Here is a 19,830-nt window from a genome sequence, read left to right as displayed (position 1 = left end):
CTATAATAGTCAAACTTTCTGGGCCTCTTCCAGGTTAGGAAGGTTTTTGTAATAGTGGTTTAGTTACTCTGAAACCAAATGCTAGATAGCAGTTAAAGATGAAAGGGGAACACTATCTACTGGACCCCAAGCATCGGGATCCGTACTTTGCATAGGCTACCTTATTTAATCCTAGAACAATTTTCTGTTGTGTAAATAACATAAACCAAGGCTCAGGAAAGTTAAGTTCTTGCCTGAGATCACACAACTAATACGTGACTGAGATTAAAACATACTTGACTCCAGAGGACATTCCCTGTGTTACTTCATGCTATTAAGTACTGTTAGGTACCAAAGTTACCCTGTAGCTAACTAGTAATGCCTCTTTTCTCCTGTTCAGCGGACCGTGAAAGTCGTTATGAGGAAGAAGAAGAACAGAGTCGAAGTATGAGCCGGAAGAGGAAGGCATCTGTGCACAGCTCAGGCCGTGGCTCTAACCGTGGTTCCAGACACACCTCTGCACCCCCCAAGAAAAAGAGGAAGTAACTTCTGAACTCTGGTCCTCAGCTCCATTCTTTATCCAGCCAACCCCTACAAATTTTACATGACATAGAAACTGTATTTTTCCTTTTTTTTTTTTTTCCCTTTTGAAGTTTTGCCATTTGTGTTTATGGGTTTAGGGGGCCATTTGTGTGGACCAATCTACTCGGGGAATTCCAGGCCCACCAGGACACGTGCCAGTGGCCCCATCCAGATGGCAAGGGAGGAGGTGTTCTTGAAGAAGGGCAGAGGCTTCCGCTGTTGATAAATACCGTTTCATTCCTCTCTCTTCCTGTCACCTTCCGCCAGGACATCGATGGCTTCTGACATCTTACTCTTTGATGTCTCAAAGCTATGTTTCCAAGACATTGGTACGAGGTGACCCCTAACTACCTGTACCATGGTTCTTGACCAGCAGATTCAGTCCTCCATCCTGCCCCACTGCCATGACCTTCCTCACATCTCTTTTAAGTTCCATCTTTGCAGTGCTCAAGAAAAGGTTCTTGGAATTTGCTGATAGTTGTGATAAACCATACAACTTGAGCTAGTGAGGGCAGATCGGGCCGGTACCTCCGCCTGAGTTTTCCTGCCTGTTTGCCTCGTGCCGATAGAGGTATTTCTGCTGCCTTGGAAGACAAGAAGCAGGGACACCCCCTGGCTCGGTTTCATCGTCCTTACAAATTCACACAGGGTACAATGGTAGAAGCAAAGTCACCACTGGTCCTTTTCTGATGTGTCTGAGGAAGAATGGTCGTGCCTCACAACACTGCTTCTAGTGAAATCTAGGAGGAGGCTCAGAGGAATCACCATTTAGATCTGGAAGGGGCAGGTCATGCCTTGGGCCTAGAATACCCTGATGAGAAAAGAGAAGAGGAAGGGAGGCCACGTCTACAACACAGCCTCTCGTCACTGCTGCTCCTTATTTTTACTTGTCTTGCATTGTCCTGTATTTATCACAGTTTCTGTCGAACAGCTTTTTAAGTATTCGGGGAGTTTATCTTGCCACCCTCCCCCTCCCGGTTCTCTGTACCCACCTGTCCCGCTGCAGTTCCTCCTGTGTTCTGTGACCTTAAGAGAAGAGGGGGGGAGGGGTCTCGGATTTTGTTTGTTTGTTTTTTTTTTCTCCTTAGCAGTAGGACTTGATATTTTCAATTTTGGAAGAACTAAAAGATAAATAAACTGTGGTTTTTTTTGTTGTTGTTTTGTTTTTGTAAAGTCACCTTTTGTGACCGTCCTTTCGCAGTTCCTGAGGGCAGGTCCTCTTCTCACCCGTGAGAGCGCTAAGACCTTGGAGAATAATGCCTTTATCCAGTGAGGGTCACAAAAAGTAACTTGGTTCTAAGCTTTCGTCATTAGGTGGAAAGACCAGACATCACAGTAAACCAAATTCACGGCATAGCAAGTTACTTTATAAGAGACTTTTTACTGCGGTTCCCTCAGAGAGTTTAGAACGGAATAGTACTTGCTCCATCACGAAAGTGTAACTTCTGTCATCTCCTTGTAAATGGCGTCGAGGGCGGCGGCAGCTTGAAGGGACACCTTCAGCCTTCCTATCCGGGTGGCCTGATCTTCAGGGCTGACAACTGTCGGGAAAAGAAAAGGAAGCCTGTCAGGCGGCAGCATCATTCAGTTAAAAAGCACTTACATACCTGCAGTGTGCCGTGGCAGGCGGCGGCGACACTGAAGTTCCTCCTTGGGGCTCGACCTAGTGGAAGGGAAGGAGGGTGAGGCCCTCCCAGCACAGTACAGGGTGGGGGTGAGGGGGGCTGCGATGAAAACTCAAGGTGCTTTGTGGACGCAAGGAAGCGGCACCCACCCTGGCCGGCATGGAGGAAGTAGAAGAGGTGGTCTGGAGACGATCCCTGAACTGAATCTAGAAAGTAAGCTCTTCTGAGCCCGGGGCCAAGACACGAGAACACAAGGAGTTCGGAAAGGTGCGAGAAGTGGTAGGAGCAAAGCCGCGTAGGTAAGCAGGGGCCCAACCATAAAGGCCTGTCTTGTGAGGAACGTGATTTTAACTGAAGTGTCCTAGACGTAGTGATTTTTGAGTTCTAGTTCTCACTGTTATTTGGAGACTATAACTGGGAGCATGAGTGTATCAGGGAGGGTAGTTATGAGGCTGCTGTAGCAATACAGGAGAGAAATGAAGGGGTCTGAAGTATAACAGGGTGGAGAGAGAAGGGCAGATTCAGAACGTTTAAGAGCTAAAAATAGGGGCTCCTGGGTGGCTCAGTGAAGTGTCCAACTCTTGATTTCAGCTCAGGTCATGATCTCATGGTTTGTGGATTCAAGCCCTGTGTTGGGCTCTGCACTGATGGTGTGGAGCCTGCTTGGGATTCTCTCTGCCTCTCCCCCACTCATGCTCTCTTGTGTGTGCTCACTCTCAAAACAATTGTTTTTAATGTTTGTTTATTCTTTGAGAGAGAGAGCACAAGCCAGGGAGGGCCAGAGAGAGAGGGAGACACAGAATCCCAAGCAGGCTCCAGGCTCTGAGCTGTCAGTGCAGAACCCAGGGTGGGGCTCGAACTCACGAGCCACGAGATCATGACCTGAGCTGAAGTCGAACACTTAACTGACTGAGCCACCTGGGCACCCCTATCTCAAACTAAATTAAAAAAAATAATAATAAAATTTTGTGATGAAATCCTGGGAGAGAGGAGTAGGTCCAAATCCAGGATGACCATTCTAACTTGGATAACTGGATGGTAGGTAAGAAGGAATGCAAGGTACAAAGTTGTATTCAAGGCAAATTTTGGGTACTATGAGAACAGAGAAGTAGTGACTTGGTCTACTAGATTTTAAATAAAATCTAGACTGGTAACCTAGATTTGAGATCATTTTTAGATTATTAAAACCCCAGGAGTGAATGCAAACCCCCAGGGGGAGGGTGTGTGGAGAAAAGGCCACAAATTGAACCAGGAGAATCCCAACATTCAAACCCAGGAAGAAGCTGTAAAGAAACAGAAGGATCCCCCACAGGATGATACAGAAAGTTGAAACGGCCTAAAACAAGGGAGAATGGAGTTTAAAAAGGAGAATGAGCAATAATAATAGAAATTTAGAAAGGTCAAGCAGGATGAATAAGGAAACCAACTGGATTTGACAATCGGAAAATTGGTAAGAACAGAGTCGATTAAGTGGATGAAAACTTGACCTTAATTGAACAGTGCAGGAGGTGCCAAAACAGCACTGCACTGACTTACCACTCAGGACAATTTGCACGGAGCCGAGTTTTAACGTGCTCAGAGGGAAGGGAGCTGCAGGGCTGGACAGCAATGTTTTGTTTTTAAAATCAGACCAATAGGATTAAAGCCTGAGTGGAAGGGAAGCCATAACAAGGAAATTACTGTAAATTTTTCTGTCAAAATAATCGAGACACATTCATTGGCTTTAGAAATTCTGAGGTCACGACCAGGGGGATTTTCCTTACATGCAAAGGGCAGAGAAGTCAGGAAGAGCGCTGCATGTCAGGGAATGGGGACGGGTATAGAACTCAGAGGTCCAAGTTGGAAAACCGCTGAAAGACACCACTCGCCATGTGCCCAGCGAGCTTCTGCTGTCCCGAACATTCTTCTCCCTCGACCCTTCCTTCTCCCTTGACCCTCAGAGAATTCCCTCCATCCTCGTGACATCCCTATGAGGACGCGACTGTTATTCTCATCTTATAGTTGAGGACACAGGCATAGACAGGTCACACCGCTTGCCCGGTACCTCAGTTGGAAAGGTACTAGAGGAATATAATGAAGAATCTTGTCTACCAGCTAGTTTGAACTTTGTAACCCCTGGTCTGAAGAGTATTCCTCAATTTTTTTATTATAATTAATAAAAATTTTAGATCATGATTCAATACATAAAATACGTAAGAAAGTGTCACAAAATACTTAATCTATATGCCATGCACTCTGATATTTTCTACAGTCTCCCCGCTCCCAATTCTGGTCATGACTTACTCATTTAATATCACCACCCATTACTTGATTATGACTGGAAATTTGAAAACCACTGGTGTAGTGTGTGATTTTAAGTGCCCACTACAGCCTAGCAGATACGGTAAATGTGTGAAATCCCCAGGTATGTACAGTAAGAGAGCAGTGAGGACTGGATGGAGTAGGGCCCACGTAAAGGCATTCAAATGAAAATATTTTTAAAACTGTGCCAGTCTTAACAGCAAACAATGTTGAAAATGGATTTAAGAAGAATGTGGTGTACAGAGAAGTTCTGTACAAACTTTTTGTACAGAAACGCTATAGCAGATGGAAATGGGGTGGAAGAAACCAGTGGCAGAGAGACCAGTTTATGAAAACTATTACGGGGACGCCTGGATGGTTCAGTCAGTTAAGTGTCCGGCTTTGGCTCAGGTCATGATCTCATGGTTTGAGTTCGAGCCCTACATCGGACATTCTGCTATCAGCAAGGAGCCCACCTCTCCTCTGTCTCCCTCTGGGCTCCCCGCCCCCCCAGCTTGTGCTCGTGCTCTCTCTCTCTCTCTCTCTCAAAACTACATAAACTTAAAAAAAAGAAAACTATTACAGTAGTGGGGATGCAGTCAAGACATTTCCAAAGCCGTGTGGTCAAGACTTGGTAAGAAATACCATGAGGCATGAGGTAGCAGGAGAGTTGGTGTCTGCTGAAGAGACAGTGTGCAAGGTCACACATTAAAAGCGGAGGGTATCAGCTGTCTTTACAAACCTCACATGCTTAAGAGAAATCAGGCATTCTGATCTTTAAATTTGATGGAAATTGTACTTGTCTTTTCAAAATTCCCTCATTTCAGGGGCGCCTGGGTGGCGCAGTCGGTTAAGCATCCGACTTCAGCGAGGTCACGATCTCGCGGTCCGTGAGTTCGAGCCCCGCGTCAGGCTCTGGGCTGATGGCTCGGAGCCTGGAGCCTGTTTCCGATTCTGTGTCTCCCTCTCTCTCTGCCCCTTCCCCGTTCATACTCTGTCTCTCTCTGTCCCAAAAATAAATTAAAAAAAAAACGTTGAGGGGCGCCTGGGTGGCGCAGTCGGTTAAGCGTCCGACTTCAGCCAGGTCACGATCTCGCGGTCCGTGAGTTCGAGCCCCGCGTCGGGCTCTGGGCCGATGGCTCGGAGCCTGGAGCCTGTTTCCAATTCTGTGTCTCCCTCTCTCTCTGCCCCTCCCCCGTTCATGCTCTGTCTCTCTCTGTCCCAAAAAAATAAATAAAAAACGTTGAAAAAAAAAATTAAAAAAAAAAAAAAAAACGTTGAAAAACAAAATTAAAAAAAAAAAAATTCCCTCATTTCAAACACTGGGGATTCCTAATAGATTGTATTCTAATTGTCATGAGGTACATGGGCTAAAATACACAAGTGACTACTTTCATTTCTGGAAAAAGTAGAGCCATAGGGATTTGGATCCAGTTTGTATCATCCACTTCATAACGGTAATTACATACCGAAGGTAAATCAGGAAAAGTATTCATGATTAGGCTGATTTCCTTAGCAATAATTGAAGCTGAGAAGCATGACAAGGTATTACTCACTGTCTAGCTCTTGCTCTACAAGGTCTCTTCCCGACTCCATGATCTGCCACAGTTCCAGAAACGCATATCCCACTTCTTGACATTCTTTCTTCTCCTCGTCCATAGGATCGCTTACCACTGTAAACTTTAAACTAAAGGAGAAAAAAATTCCATTTAACTCAGTACTACTGATACCCTAAGGCTTAAAATACATATATAAAGATAACCATAATCATAAATTATACAATGTTTTCCCTCAATCATTTTTCCCTTGCCTCCATTTTACAAGACTGTAATGGCAGAAGAGTAAGGAGTTGGTGTATTTTAAAGCAACAACAGGCCTGGAGAAGACAGAACTAAGACTCAAGATAATCTATATCAAGTTGACTCCAAACCGTTGGGATAGAATGCCTTTCAAGATAGTTTACAACTCTGATGAAAGATCTGATACGGGCAGTGGAGGTGTTTGCGCAAAAACCAACATTATAGGAGAAGAAGAGTTTTTAGGTTTTTAAATAAAAGTTGGGTATCAAGCCCGAATAAAGGAAAACAGAAAGAATACAGAATTACAAAGCAATACATTTTGTGAAAGTGAAAGCATATTCCTTAAGAATTGCAAATCTGGGAACAGGACTCCAGAGGGCACACAGCCCTGCCTCGCAAGCAGTGAGTGGTCAACAGCAATCATTATTACCTTGACTTGGCCTAGTGAGGAAGGATGCTGAATTCTAGAAACTAGTACCTATTCAATTATTTGAGATAAAATTCATGCATAAATTCGCTGTTTTAACCACTTTGAAGTGTACAATTCAGTGTGTTCTCGTAAATTCATGTTGTTGCCCAACTGTCACCACTGTCTAATTCCAAGCCGTGCTCATCCCCACAAGAAGAAATCCGAGAGGCACCAAGCAGCTGCATCCCGTTCTCCCCTCAGCTCCAGGAAACCACAAATCCACTTTCCATTTCTCTGGGTTTGCCTATTCTGGACATTCTGTATCCCTATTAATTTTTTAAGAGCAAATACTGATGGCTAATAGTGCTAAGGGGCAAGACTAAGGCTAAAAATTCAAGCTCTTAAAATCACAGCTAAGCACGATTGAGCTAACAAAAAGAAATTCCAAAAATGACACATTCTTTTTATTTTTTTCTGAAGCTCTACTCCCAATGTGGGGCATGAACTCATGACCCCGAGATCAAGAGTTGTGAGATGCATGCCAGGCACCACCAAAATGATACATTCTTAGCCCTTTAAGCAACATTCATATGTGAGGATGTTTCTGGATCCTTACTGATATTCTGTACCCTTACTGATATACAGAAGAGATAATGCTGACTCCGGACCCCAATTTTCCCAGGAAAGGATGTTAACCAGCATTACTACATACAGGCCACAATACCAAGTGCTTTAGATAAACTATGTTATTTCAATTGTATCCTCAAAGGAGCCTTCAAGTTAAATAAAATTCGACCATCAGAGAGCTAGTAAGCGGAAGAGTCAGGATTCAAAACCAAGTCTGTCTGGTTACAAAGCCAATGTTCTGTCCACTGCACGACACTGGCAAAAAGAAAGGTAAAATCAACTGAAATCTAAAATTGAGTAGAAAAGTTGAGTACAAAAAGAAAAGAAAGAGACTACCACTGTAAGGCAATGAAGGGAGGGAGTATTCTAAGAATGCTGAGAGAGAACAAAGAAATGAAATAGCTAAATTTAACACTGATGCAGAAGGGGAACAACCAAAATGCTTTCCATTCCCAAAAGTTACTAATAAGCTGCTGTTTAAGTCCACAATGACATTGAAGTCAGACTCACTGTTTATTTCAGTGGCTCCTTTGTCAATCCTTTCTATGACTAACTGGAGACAAAGTAAATGCAAATTAAACAAATTTATTGGGCTAAAACACCAGCCCTGTATTATTTCTTACCCACATACTTGAAAAGGAGGCAGCATTGCTGGGTCTTGCCAAAAAACAAACAAACAAACAAACAAACAAACAAACAAACAAAAACAGATGCCCACTTAAATTTGAACTTCAAATTTCAGCTAAACAATGCATAATTTTCTTAGAAGTATGTCCTGTGCATTTCATCTGGAACCTCTAAATGGAGGCCTCTTCATCTCATATGAATAAAAAGGACACCTTCCTAAAATTGGTAGTAGGCCTAAGATTGACTCCAGTTACGTCAAAGTAATCCTGTAATGATTTTTAAAATATAAATATGAAATTAATATTATAAAGACATAATATTTGGTAAGCTAGCAATGGTACCGTGTTTGTGAGAAATAAATCAAATTTTCTGAGAATGTCAAAGTGTTTTTTTCCAGGGGCGCCTGGGTGGTTCAGCCGGTTGAGTGTCTGACTCTTGATCTCAGCTCAGGTCGTGATACCAGGGTAGTGGGATCAAGCCCCTCATCAGGTTCTGTGCTGAGCATGGAGCCTGCTTGAGATTCTGTCTTTATCTCCCTCTGCCCTTCTCCCTGCTCATGCTCGCTCTCTCTCTTTAAAAGAAAAAACAGGAGCACCTGGGTGGCTCAGTCGGTTAAGCGTCCGACTTCGGCTCAGGTCATGATCTCACAGTTCCTGAGTTCAAGCCCCCCGTTGGCCTCTGTGCTGACAGCTCAGAGCCTAGAGCCTGCTTCGGATTCTGTGTCTCCCCCTCTCTCTCTACCTTTCCTCTGCCTGTTCTGTCTCTCTCTCTTAAAAATAAATAAATAAGCATTAAAAAAAAGAAAAAACATAAAACCAAAAAGGACAGTTCAAAAAAAAGTGTTTTGGCCACTCCACATAGGGCACTGCTAGTATTCAAGTAGTTGCTGCCACAGAAATAGTGCTTCTCAGGGGCTGGCATGGGTGAGAAATGAATTAAACCTATGAGATTATATAATTTATCAGGTAGTCACAAACCTAAATTAGATCCAAGTAGATAAAAAATACACTGAGAAAATTAATATGAAGGAAGTTATTAAAATATGCAATATCAGCACAAAACTCCTGACTTCCTGAATGGATAGTATCTCCCTTCTTTCAAAGTGGAAAGCAGATACTTACTGTCTTTGTTCGGGATCTTGTGCATTCAGCATGGTGAACAGAAATTGCCTTCGGCCTTTTTGCTCCAGTGGGTCCAGGTCTATCACTGTATTAAGGATAAGAGGGGAAAAAAGTCAAGAATCATGTACTGTTGCTATTTGGGCACTAAGACTTTCATTAAGTGGTATATGGAAAACTGAGATATAAAACAGGTTGGCTGGGGTTCCTGGGTGGCTCAGTTGGTTAAGTGTTCAACTTTGGCTCAGGTCATGATCTTGTGATTCGTGAGTTCAAGCCCTGTGTTGGGCTCTGTGCTGACAGCTCAGCGCCTGGAGCCTGCTTCAGATTCTGTGTCTCCCTCTCTTTCTGCCCCTCCCCTGCTCTCTCTCTCTCTCTCTCAAAAAACAAAACAAAACAAAACAAAAAAAAAAAAACATTAAAAAAAAATTTTTTTTTTTTTTTAGTTAAAAAATAAGAGGTTGGCAAGGTGAGGCTCTTGGGCCAGCTACCTGTTTTGGTAAATAAAGTTTTACTGAATACAGCCAATGCCTATTTGTTTACATATTATCTGTGGAGGCTTTCCCACCACAATGATAGAGTTGAAAAGGTGTGACAGAGACCATTTGGCTCACAAAGCCTAAAATATTTACTATCTGGGTCTTCAAGAAAAAGTTTGTCAACCCTGGTATAAAGGACGCCTTATGATTTGCACTGAAAGCTGTTCTGCCATATGCCAACGTAAATGTGCTCCCACCACTCTATAGCTGGGAGAATCCTAGAAACTGTTTTTTTTTTAATGTTTATTCATTTATTTTGAGAGAGACAGTGTGTATGTGTGTGGGTGTGTGTGTGTGCGCACGTGCATACACACACACACACACACACACACACACATGTGAGCAGGGGAGGGGCAGAGAGAGGAAGAGAGAATCCCAAGCAGATTCCATGCTGCCAGGACAGAGCCTGACACTGGGCTCAATCCCATGAAGTGTGAGATCATGACCTAAGCTGAAATCAAGAGTCAGACATTTAACTGACTGAGGCATGCAGGTGCCCCAAGGAGATTGATTTTTTAGGGCCACCTAGAGATTTGAGTTTTATAGCAGGTTCAACTCAAGATGCCTGTCTCAACACCCATTCTCCCCTTCCTCCTCATTTTTATATGGGAATGCTACGGCATCAAATAAATTAGCTTATGTTTTCCAGCCTCTATTTTAGTGAGGTTTGGCTACACGATTCAGTGCTGGCTATTGTGTTGTGGGAAACATGCTTAACAGGCTCAAGTGTGAGGCATTCCTCCTTGCCCTGATGGCCATTAAGAGGGTCAGGGTCACCAAAAAGATGGAAGACAGGCACAAGGATGATCAAAAGCAGGGTAGTAGTTTGGACCCTAAGAGTATCACATATCCTCAGCCCTGGACTGTGCCCCTCAGAATCCACTTTATACAAGAAATAAACTTCTACCTCATATAATATAAGGGCAGCATATACTTAGAGGAAGAAGAAGAAGAAGAAGAAGAAGAAGAAGCAGCAGCAGGAGGAGGAGGAGAAGGAATAGAGAACAACAGACAGCTGGCAGAAATTTAAAATAAGTATTCAATGACTGGAAGATAAAATTAAGGAAATTTGAGGGGGCACCTAGCTGGCTCAGTTGGTAGAGACTCTTGATATCAGGGTTGTGAGTTCGAGCCCCACATTGGGTGTAGAAATTACTAAAAATAAAATATTTTTAAAAATTAAAGAAATTTCCCAAGAATAGAAAGAAAAAGCAGAGGTAGAATTACAGGAAGAAAATGAGAAATTTAGAGGATCAAGTTGGAAGATCCAAAACTCTACTAGAAAAATGAGAAAATGCTGGGGTCAAAATTATCACAGAAATGCAATAAAATTTCCCAGAACTAAAAGCCACAAGCTTCCAAATTGAAAGAGCCCCTTGAATGGCCAGAATAATTAAAAGAAAAATATACACATTATTCTGAAGTTTAAAAACACTAATGATAAAGATAAAATGTTAAAGTCTTATAGGCAGGTAGTGGTAGTTTTCATACAAAGGTTAGGCTCTTGGCCTGGATCTAGAAGACTATGGACCAACTGCTTTGAAATTCTGAATAAAAATGTTTTCGAAATAGATTTCTATACTTGGTCTAATTATCAATTGAATATACATGCAGAATAAAGAGATTTCATACATGATGTTCTCAGAATATTTCCTTCCAATGTACTCTTTCTTTAAAAGATACTTTAAAATATGATCCATTAAAATATAAAAGTGTGGGGTCCCTGGGTGACTCAGTCGGTTAAGCGTCTAACTGTGGCTCAGGTTATGATCTTGCGGTTCTTGAGTTTGAGCCCTGCATCAGGCTCTGTGCTGACAGCTTAGAGCCTGGAACCTGCTTCAATTCTGTGTCTCCGTCTCTCTCTGCCCCTCTCCCACTTGCACTCGGTCTCTCTCTCTCTCAAAAATAAACAAACAGGGGCGCCTGGGTGGCGCAGTCGGTTAAGCGTCCGACTTCAGCCAGGTCACGATCTCACGGTCCGTGAGTTCGAGCCCCGCGTCAGGCTCTGGGCTGATGGCTCGGAGCCTGGAGCCTGTTTCCGATTCTGTGTCTCCCTCTCTCTCTGCCCCTCCCCCGTTCATGCTCTGTCTCTCTCTGTCCAAAAATAAATAAAAAACGTTGAAAAAAAAAAATTAAAAAAAAAAAAAAATAAACAAACATTTACAGAAATTATAAAAGTGAATCAGAGGACAAAACAGGACCCAGGAGACTGCTCCAAATGGCAGCAGTAGCATAATAGCTGAATGAACAGTGGGCTGAAGAGAGGTCTTCAAAGAAAAGAAAACTGATACATTGTTTGACAGGTTTGATTATTTGAAAACTTGGAAAGGCTGTTGGAGGATGTGAAAAGAATGAGAATAGGCACAATGAAAATAAAGCAAATGAAAAATTGGGACAAACAAAATAACAAACAAGAAAGGAAATATAACCATGGCAAACTACTTGGCTCTTCAAGAATTAATATCCATAATATTAAGACTGGATTAAATGAAAGTTATGATCCAAGTATATGGGAGGAAGGGGACATGGGTATAAGAGAGAAATTTGATGTGCCAAGATAGGAAGTCAGGAGATAATACCTAAAATTGGTGAGTCAGGAAATTGCAATAGAAACATTCCTAAGAAACATGGAATTAAATAACAAGAAATAGCAGAAAAAGTGAAAAGAGGTGTGGTGGACCAAAGAGGATGGGGGATGATAGGGATTGGTTCGTGGAGAAGGGATAGAAAAAGGAACTGTTCCCTGTCTTCTCCTCTGAAAAAAAAAAAAAAAGAAAAGAAAAAGGAACTGTTTAATTAAAAGTCTCTGTAGGCCTATTTGTGGGGTGCCTGGGTGGCTCAGTCAATTAAGCGTCTGACTCTTGATTTCAGCTCAAGCCATGATCTCACATCTGTGAGAGGGAGCCTGGCTTGGTGCTGGGTATGGAGCCTGCTTAAGAGTCTTGCTCCCTTTGCCCCTCCCCAACTCATGTTCTCTTTCTCTCTTAAATAGATAGATAGATTTTTAAGAAGGCTCCATGCCCTGCACAGAGCCCAAAGTGGGGCTTGAACTCACAATCCTGAGATCAAGACCTGAGCTGAGATCAAGAGGTGGACACTTAACCAACTGGGTCATGCAGGCACCCCATTTGATATTTTAAAATCATATGCATAACCCCACTTATTTCAACGGATAGATCATCCAACAGAAAGTCAACAAAGAAACAGTGGCTTTGAATGACACATTGGACCAGATGGATTTAACAGATACATTCAGAACATTCTATCCTAAAACAACAGAATACACATTCTTTCCTAGTGCACATGGATCAGTCTCCATTGTAGGCCACAAAACAAGTCTAAACAAATTCAGACAGACTAAGTCATACCGTGCATCTTTTCTAATTTTTTTTTAACGTTTATTCACCTTTGAGAGATGGAGAGAGACAGAGCACAAGTAGGGGAGGGGCAGAGAGAGAGGGAGACACAAAATCCAAAGCAGGCTCCAGGCTCTGAGCTGTCAGCACAGAGCCCGATGCGGGGCTTGAATTCATGAACAGTGAGATCATGACCTGAGCCAAAGTTGGACGCTTAACCAACTGAGCCACCCAGGTTCCCCCCCATGCATCTTTTCTGACCACAATACTATGAAACTAGAAATCAACCACGTGAAAAAAATCTGCAAAGAGCACAGATACATGGAAGTTAAATAACATGCTACTAAACAATGAATGGGTTAACCAAGAAATCAGAGAGGAAATAAAAAAATACATGTAGACAAATGAAAATACAATGGTCCAAAATCTTTGGGATACAGCAAAAGCTGTTCTAAGAGCAAAGTTTATAACACTACAGGCCTAACTCAAGAAACAAGAAAAATCTCAAAACAAAAAAAACAAAAAAAACTATCCTGGGGCACCTGGGTGGCTCAGTCGGTTGAGCCTCTGACTTCAGCGTAGGTCATGATCTCATGGTTCATGAGTTCGAGCCCCACATCAGGCTCTGTGCTGACAGCTCAGAACCTGAAGCCTGCTTCAGATTCTGTGTGTGTGTGTGTCTCTCTCTCTCTCTTTCTGTGGCTACCCTGTTTACGCTCTCTCTTTCTCTCTCAAAAATAAATAAACATAAAAAAATCCCTAACATTATACCTAAAGGAGCTAGAAAGAGAAGAACAAACAAAATTCAAAACCAGTAGAAGCAAGAAAATAATAAAGATTAAAGCAGAAATTAAAGAAATAGAAACTAAAAAAGCCAATAGAATGGATCAATAAACCAAGAGCTGGTTCTTTGAAAAGATGAACAAAATTGATAAATGTTAGCCAGACTCATAAAAAAAAAGACTCAAATAAACAAAATCAGAAATGAAAGAGGAGAAAAAATAACCAACACCACAGAAATACAAAGGATTGTAAGAGAATATTATGAAAGATTATATGCCAACCAATTGGACAACCTAGAAGAAATGGACAAATTCCTAGAAACGTAAGTTCCCAAAACTGATTCAAGAAGAACTTGAAAATTTGAAACAACTGATTACCAGCAATGAAATTGAATCAATAATAATAATTAAAAAACTCCCAACAAATAAAACTTCAAGTCAAGATGGCTTCACAGGTGAATTCTACCAAACATTTAAAGAAGAATTAATACCTATTCTTCTCAAACTATTCCAAAAAATAGAAGAGGAAGGAAAACTTCAAAACTTATTACACAAGGCCAGCATTACCCCAATACCAAAACCAGATAAAAACATTACAAAAAAGAAAACTACAGGCCAATATCTCTGATAAGCATAATTGCAAAAATCCCCAACAAAATATTGACAAACCAAATCCAACAATACATGTAAAAAATCACTCACCACCATCAAGTGGGATTTACTTCCAGGATACCAGCGTGGTTCAATATTTGCAAATCAATCGATGTGATACATCACATCAATAAAAAAAGGATAAAGATCATATGATCATTTTAATAGATGCAGAAAAAGCATTTGACAAAGTACAATATCCATTCATGATAAAACCCCTCAACAAAATAGGTTTAGAGGGAACATTCCTCAACATAATAAAGGCTGTATGTGGAAAGCCCACAGCTAACATCATATTCAATGGTGAAAAACTGAGAGCTTTCCCTTTAAGACCAGAAACAAGACAAGGATGTCCACTCCCACCACATTTATTCAACACAGTACTGGAAGTCCTAGCCACAGCAATCAGACAAGAAAAAGGAGTAAAAAGCATCCAAATTGATAAGGAAGAAGTAAACCTTTCACTATTTGCAGATGACATGATACATAACTAGAAAACACTAAAGACTCCACCAAAAAACTTACTAGAATTGATAAATGAATTTAGTAAGGTCACAGGAAACAAAATCAATGTGCAGAAATCTGTTGCATGTCTATCCATTAATAATGAAGCAAGAGAAAGAGAAATTAAGAAAGCAATCCCATTTACAATTGCACCAAAAATAATAAAATACTTAGGAATAAGTTTAACCAAGGAGATGAAAGACCTATACTCTGAAAACTATAAAACACTGATGAAAATAATTGAAGACCACACAAATAAATGGAAAGAATTGGAAAATATTCCATGTTCATGGACTGGAAGAACAAATATTGTTAAAATGTCCACACTACCCAAAGCAATCCACAGATTTAATGCAATACATATCAAAATACCAACAGCATTATTCACAGAAGTAGAACAAACAACCCTAAAATTTGTATGGAACCACAAAGACCCCAAATAGGCATAACGATCTTGAAAAAGAAAAACAAAGCTGGAGGCATCACAATCTCCTAGATGTCAAGATATACTACAAAGCTATAGTAATCAGATGAGTATGGTACTGGCATCAAAACAGACATATAGATCAATGGGACATAATAGAAAACCCAGAAACAAACATAAGATTATATGGTTGATTAATCTTTGACAAAGGAGGCAAGAATATGCAATTGGAAAAAAGACGGTCTCTTCAACAAATGGTGTTGGGAAAACTGGACGGCTACATGCAAAAGAATGAAACTGGACTTCCTTACATCATACTCAAAAACAAATTCAAAATGGATTAAGGACCTAAATGTGAGACCTGAAACTAAGTATCCTAGAAGAGAGCACAGGCAGTAATTTCTCTGACATCGGCCATAGTGACATTTTTCTAGATCGAGTCTCTTAAGGCGAGTGAAATAAAATTAAAAATTAGCTATTGGAAATACATCAAAATAAAAAGTCTCTGCACAGCAAAGGAAATAATCCACAAAACTAAAAGGCAACCTACCGAATGGGAGAAAACATTTGCAAATGACATATCCGGTAGAGGGTCAGTATCTGAAATTTATAAAGAACTGATATAACTCAACACCCAAAAAACAAATAATCTAATTAAAAAATGCGAAGACACGGACAAACATTTCTCCAGAGCAGAGATACAGATTGTCAACAGACTCATGAAAAGATGCTCAAAATCACTCATTATCAATGTGAATGACAGCCACAGTGAGAGGGCACCTGGGTGGCTCAGTGAATAAAGTGTCTGGCTTTGGCTCAGGTCATGATCTTACAGTTTGTGAGTTTGAGCTCCACATCGGGCTCTCTGCTTTCACCGTGGAGCCTGCTTCAGATCCTCTGTCTTTCTCTCTCTGCCCCTCTTCCACTCGAGCACACATGCTCTCTCTCCCTCTCTCTCAAAAATAAACAAACATTAAAAAAAGAACCCCAGTGAGATATCACCTCATACCTTTCGGAATGGCTAAAATCAAAAACACAAGAAACAACAAGTGGTGGCAAGGATGTGGAGAAAAAGGAATCCTTGTGCACTGTTGGTGGGAATGCAAACTGGTGCAGCCACTGTGAATGGATCTAGAGAATATTATGCTAAGCCAAATATGTCAGTCAGAGAAATACAAATACCATGTGATTTCACTTATGTGTGGAATTTAAGAAGCAAAACAAAGGAAAAAACAGAGACAAACCAAAAAACCGGACTCTTAAGTATAAAGAACAAACTGATGGTTACCTGAGGGGAGGTGCGGGGTTGGGGGGGGGGGGGGATGAGTGAAACAAGTGAAGGGGATTAAGAGTACACCCATCCTGATGAGCACTGAGAGTAATGTATAGAATTGTTGAATCACTGTGCTGTACACCTAAAACTAATATAACACTGTATGTTAACTATACTGGAATTAAAATAGAAAACTTAAGGGGCACCTGGGTGGCTCAGTCAGTTAAGCATCCGACTTCAGCTTGGGTCATGATCTCAAGGTTCATGGGTTCGAGCCCTGCGTCGGGCTCTGTGCTGACAGCTCAGAGCTTGGAGACTGCTTCAGATTCTGTGTCTCCCTCTCCCTCTCTCTGCCCCTCCCGCTCTTGTGCTCTCTCTCAAAAATAAACATTAAAAAAATTTTAATAGAAAACTTGATTAAAAATAGTAATAAAAGGGGTGCCTGGGTGGCTCAGTTGATTAAGCATCTGACTTTGGCTCATGATCTCATGAGGTCATGATCTCATGGTTCATGAGCTTGAGCCCTGCTTCAGATGAGCACAAGCCCCCGCTTCTGGTGAGCCTGAACCCTGCTTCTCTCTCTCTCTCTCTGTGCCTCATGGGATTCTCTCTGTCCTCTCTCTGCCCCTCACTCACTTGTGCCCTCTCTCTCTCAAAATAAATATTTAAAAACATAATAAAAAGGGGTACCTGGGTGGCTCAGTTAGTTGAGCATCCAACTCTTGATTTTGGCTCAAGTTATGGTCTCATGGTTCATGAGTTCAAGCCCCGTGTCAGGCTCTGCACTGACAGCACGGAGCCTGCTTGGAATTCTCTCTCTCCTCTATCTGCCCCCCACCCCACCCAACTTCAAAATAAATAAATATTTTAAAAAAATTTTTAAATAATAAAAACCGAAAAAATTAGTAAGCCTATATGCACGTATCACTTTGATAAATGAGAGAAAAGAGAACGGTTGCATGCACCCCATTGGAAGGGCAGAGTAGTTCTGGCCCCTCAGACTCCCCTTCCTGGCCAACCACGGGGGCTGCCTCACCTTTGCTGAAGTGGAAGTGGATCTCTTCTCCTGCCCTCGGTTTCCTCAGGGATACTGGAGTCTCCGTCTCTGACAAGGGGAGGTCGTAGAACTTGTACTCTACATACACCTGTTTTACATTTTCATCACTCATCACTTCGGCCTCTGGGTAGAAGGCCAGGGAGACAATTTCGATGCACATCTTCTCTGACCTCTGACAAGGAAGATATGTATTTCCTGTAGGTTAGTGATGCTCCAAGTGTTCACACTCCAATTAACACGTTACTCTCTCAGACTCCATCCCAGACATATTCCATCTAACATAGCCTTGAGAATTGCGGTAAAGCTGCCGCCCAGAACTGCCTGCGCCCACCAAATACATGCCCCGGAACAGGCAGTCAGACCAGCCTGACCTCTCACGGTAATGCCAGTACTTTCAGCCCTACTTCAAAGTTGCTGCCACAGCCACCGTCCTCTCCTTTGATTGTCCGTGTGTCCATTTTTGCATTAGGGACACCAGGTACAGGGCTGACATCTCTCTAGTTTCAAGAAATAAGCCGAGGGCAACGTTAAGTCCTCCCTTTCCACGGTGTGGCCACAAGTCATATCATGACACTAGTGAGACGTCGACCCGGGATGGCCCGGACCAGCCACAGTTCTCCCTCGTCATCTGTGAGAACTCTCCTGTCTCTAGGTTGCCAGGCCAGTGCCCTCGTGTCCAAAGATCTACCCCCACTCTCATCTTTTCTCTTAGGAAGGAAGTGCAGCTTCTGGGCCTTCCCCAAGGAAGCTCAGAAGGCAATATTTCTTTCCTTGTTCTTTTTTTTTAACATTTATTCATATTTGAGAGACAGAGAGAGACAGAGTGTAAGCAGGAGAGGGGCAGAGAGAGAGAGGGAAAGAGGGGTATTCTCAAGCAGGCTCTGCACTATCAGAATGGAGCCCCACTCAGGGCTTGAACTCACAAACCATGAGATCATGACCATGAGATCATGATCATGAGCTGAAATCAAGACTCAGACGTCAAGAGCCATCCAAGCACCCCTAGAATTTTTTTTTAAAGGAAAGAATAAGATAAGATAGAATGGAATGGAATAAAACAGAAAATATGAGACTGGTACAGGTAAGCCTTGTTTCTTAAAACTTTTGTGTATATGTGATTGGACTGGGCACAAAGTAGAAATGTGTTTCTTACAGTGTCTGTGATTAAAATAGCATAAAAGCCTTTAAGATACAGAACAGATGAACACAAGGGAAGGGAAGCAACAATAATATAAAAACAGGGAGGGGGACAAAACAGAAGAGTCTCATAAATATGGAGAACAAACTGAGGGTTATGGGAGGGGTTGTGGGGGGGGATGGGCTAAATGGGTAAGGGGCATTAAGGAAGCTACTCCTGAAATCATTGTTGCACTATATGCTAACTAACTTGGATGTAAATTTTAAAAATAAATCAAATATGAAAAAAAAGCATAGGGGCGCCTGGGTGGCGCAGTCGGTTAAGCGTCCGACTTCAACCAGGTCACGATCTCGCGGTCCGTGAGTTCGAGCCCCGCGTCAGGCTCTGGGCTGGCGGCTCAGAGCCTGAAGCCTGTTTCCGATTCTGTGTCTCCCTCTCTCTCTGCCCCTTCCCCCGTTCATGCTCTGTCTCTCTCTGTCCCAAAAATAAATAAACGTTGAAAAAAAAAAAAATTAAAAAAAGAAAAAAAAGCATAAAAGCCACTCTTATATACCACCGTCTAGGGTGGCTCCTGGCAATGTTTCACTTTTATACATTTACATATAATTTTAATTTACACACAGTAAAATACAAAACCTAAAGTGTACTGTTTAAAAAAATTTTTTAAGTTTATTTATTTTGAGAGAGAGAGAGAGAGAGAGAGAGAGCGAGAGCGCACAAGTAGGGAAGGGTTAGAGAGAAAGAGACAGAATCCCAAGCAGGCTCTACAACATCAGTGCAGAGCCCGATGTAGGGCCTGAACTCACAAACTTTGAGATCATGACCTAAGCTGAGATCTAGAATCAGATGCTTAACTGACTGTGTCACCCAGATGCCCCAAGTGTACAGTTTTGATACGTATATACAAGTGTGTAATCAACATATTCAAGATACAGAACCATTACCCTAGAAAGTTCTCCCATGCCACTGTTGACATTATTGTTAAGCTGAGAACCCTATGTCCTACAGTTTCAATAAAAATGTAGCAGAACTTGGGGCATCTGGTTGGCTCAGCTAGTTA

At 41.9% G+C, this 19,830-nt stretch overlaps 2 protein-coding genes across 2 annotated transcripts in view; one reads left to right on the top strand and one right to left on the bottom strand.

The window, feature by feature from the left end:
• Positions 1–1,715, top strand: part of SUPT16H (SPT16 homolog, facilitates chromatin remodeling subunit) — a 39,734-nt gene extending 38,019 nt beyond the window's left edge. The window contains exon 26 of the mRNA XM_058738449.1: positions 380–1,715. Within this exon, the coding sequence (XP_058594432.1) occupies positions 380–525 (146 nt within the window). The 3' untranslated portion in view covers positions 526–1,715. The remainder of the gene's footprint in view (positions 1–379) is intronic.
• Positions 1,716–1,906: 191 nt separating this feature from the next.
• RPGRIP1 (RPGR interacting protein 1) overlaps positions 1,907–19,830 on the bottom strand; it is an 81,782-nt gene continuing 63,858 nt past the window's right edge. Inside the window, exons 21-24 of the mRNA XM_058738463.1 lie at positions 17,612–17,804; positions 9,050–9,134; positions 6,023–6,153; positions 1,907–2,102 (exon numbers count right to left, since the gene is read on the bottom strand). Coding sequence (XP_058594446.1) covers positions 1,990–2,102; positions 6,023–6,153; positions 9,050–9,134; positions 17,612–17,804 — 522 coding nt within the window. The 3' untranslated portion in view covers positions 1,907–1,989. The remainder of the gene's footprint in view (positions 2,103–6,022; positions 6,154–9,049; positions 9,135–17,611; positions 17,805–19,830) is intronic.

This window comes from Neofelis nebulosa, chromosome 7 (genome assembly GCF_028018385.1).
Source record: "Neofelis nebulosa isolate mNeoNeb1 chromosome 7, mNeoNeb1.pri, whole genome shotgun sequence".
In the NCBI taxonomy this organism is placed as follows: Eukaryota; Metazoa; Chordata; class Mammalia; order Carnivora; family Felidae; genus Neofelis; species Neofelis nebulosa.
Note: the sequence above shows the minus strand (reverse complement) of the source record. Positions and strands in the feature narration are given on the sequence as shown.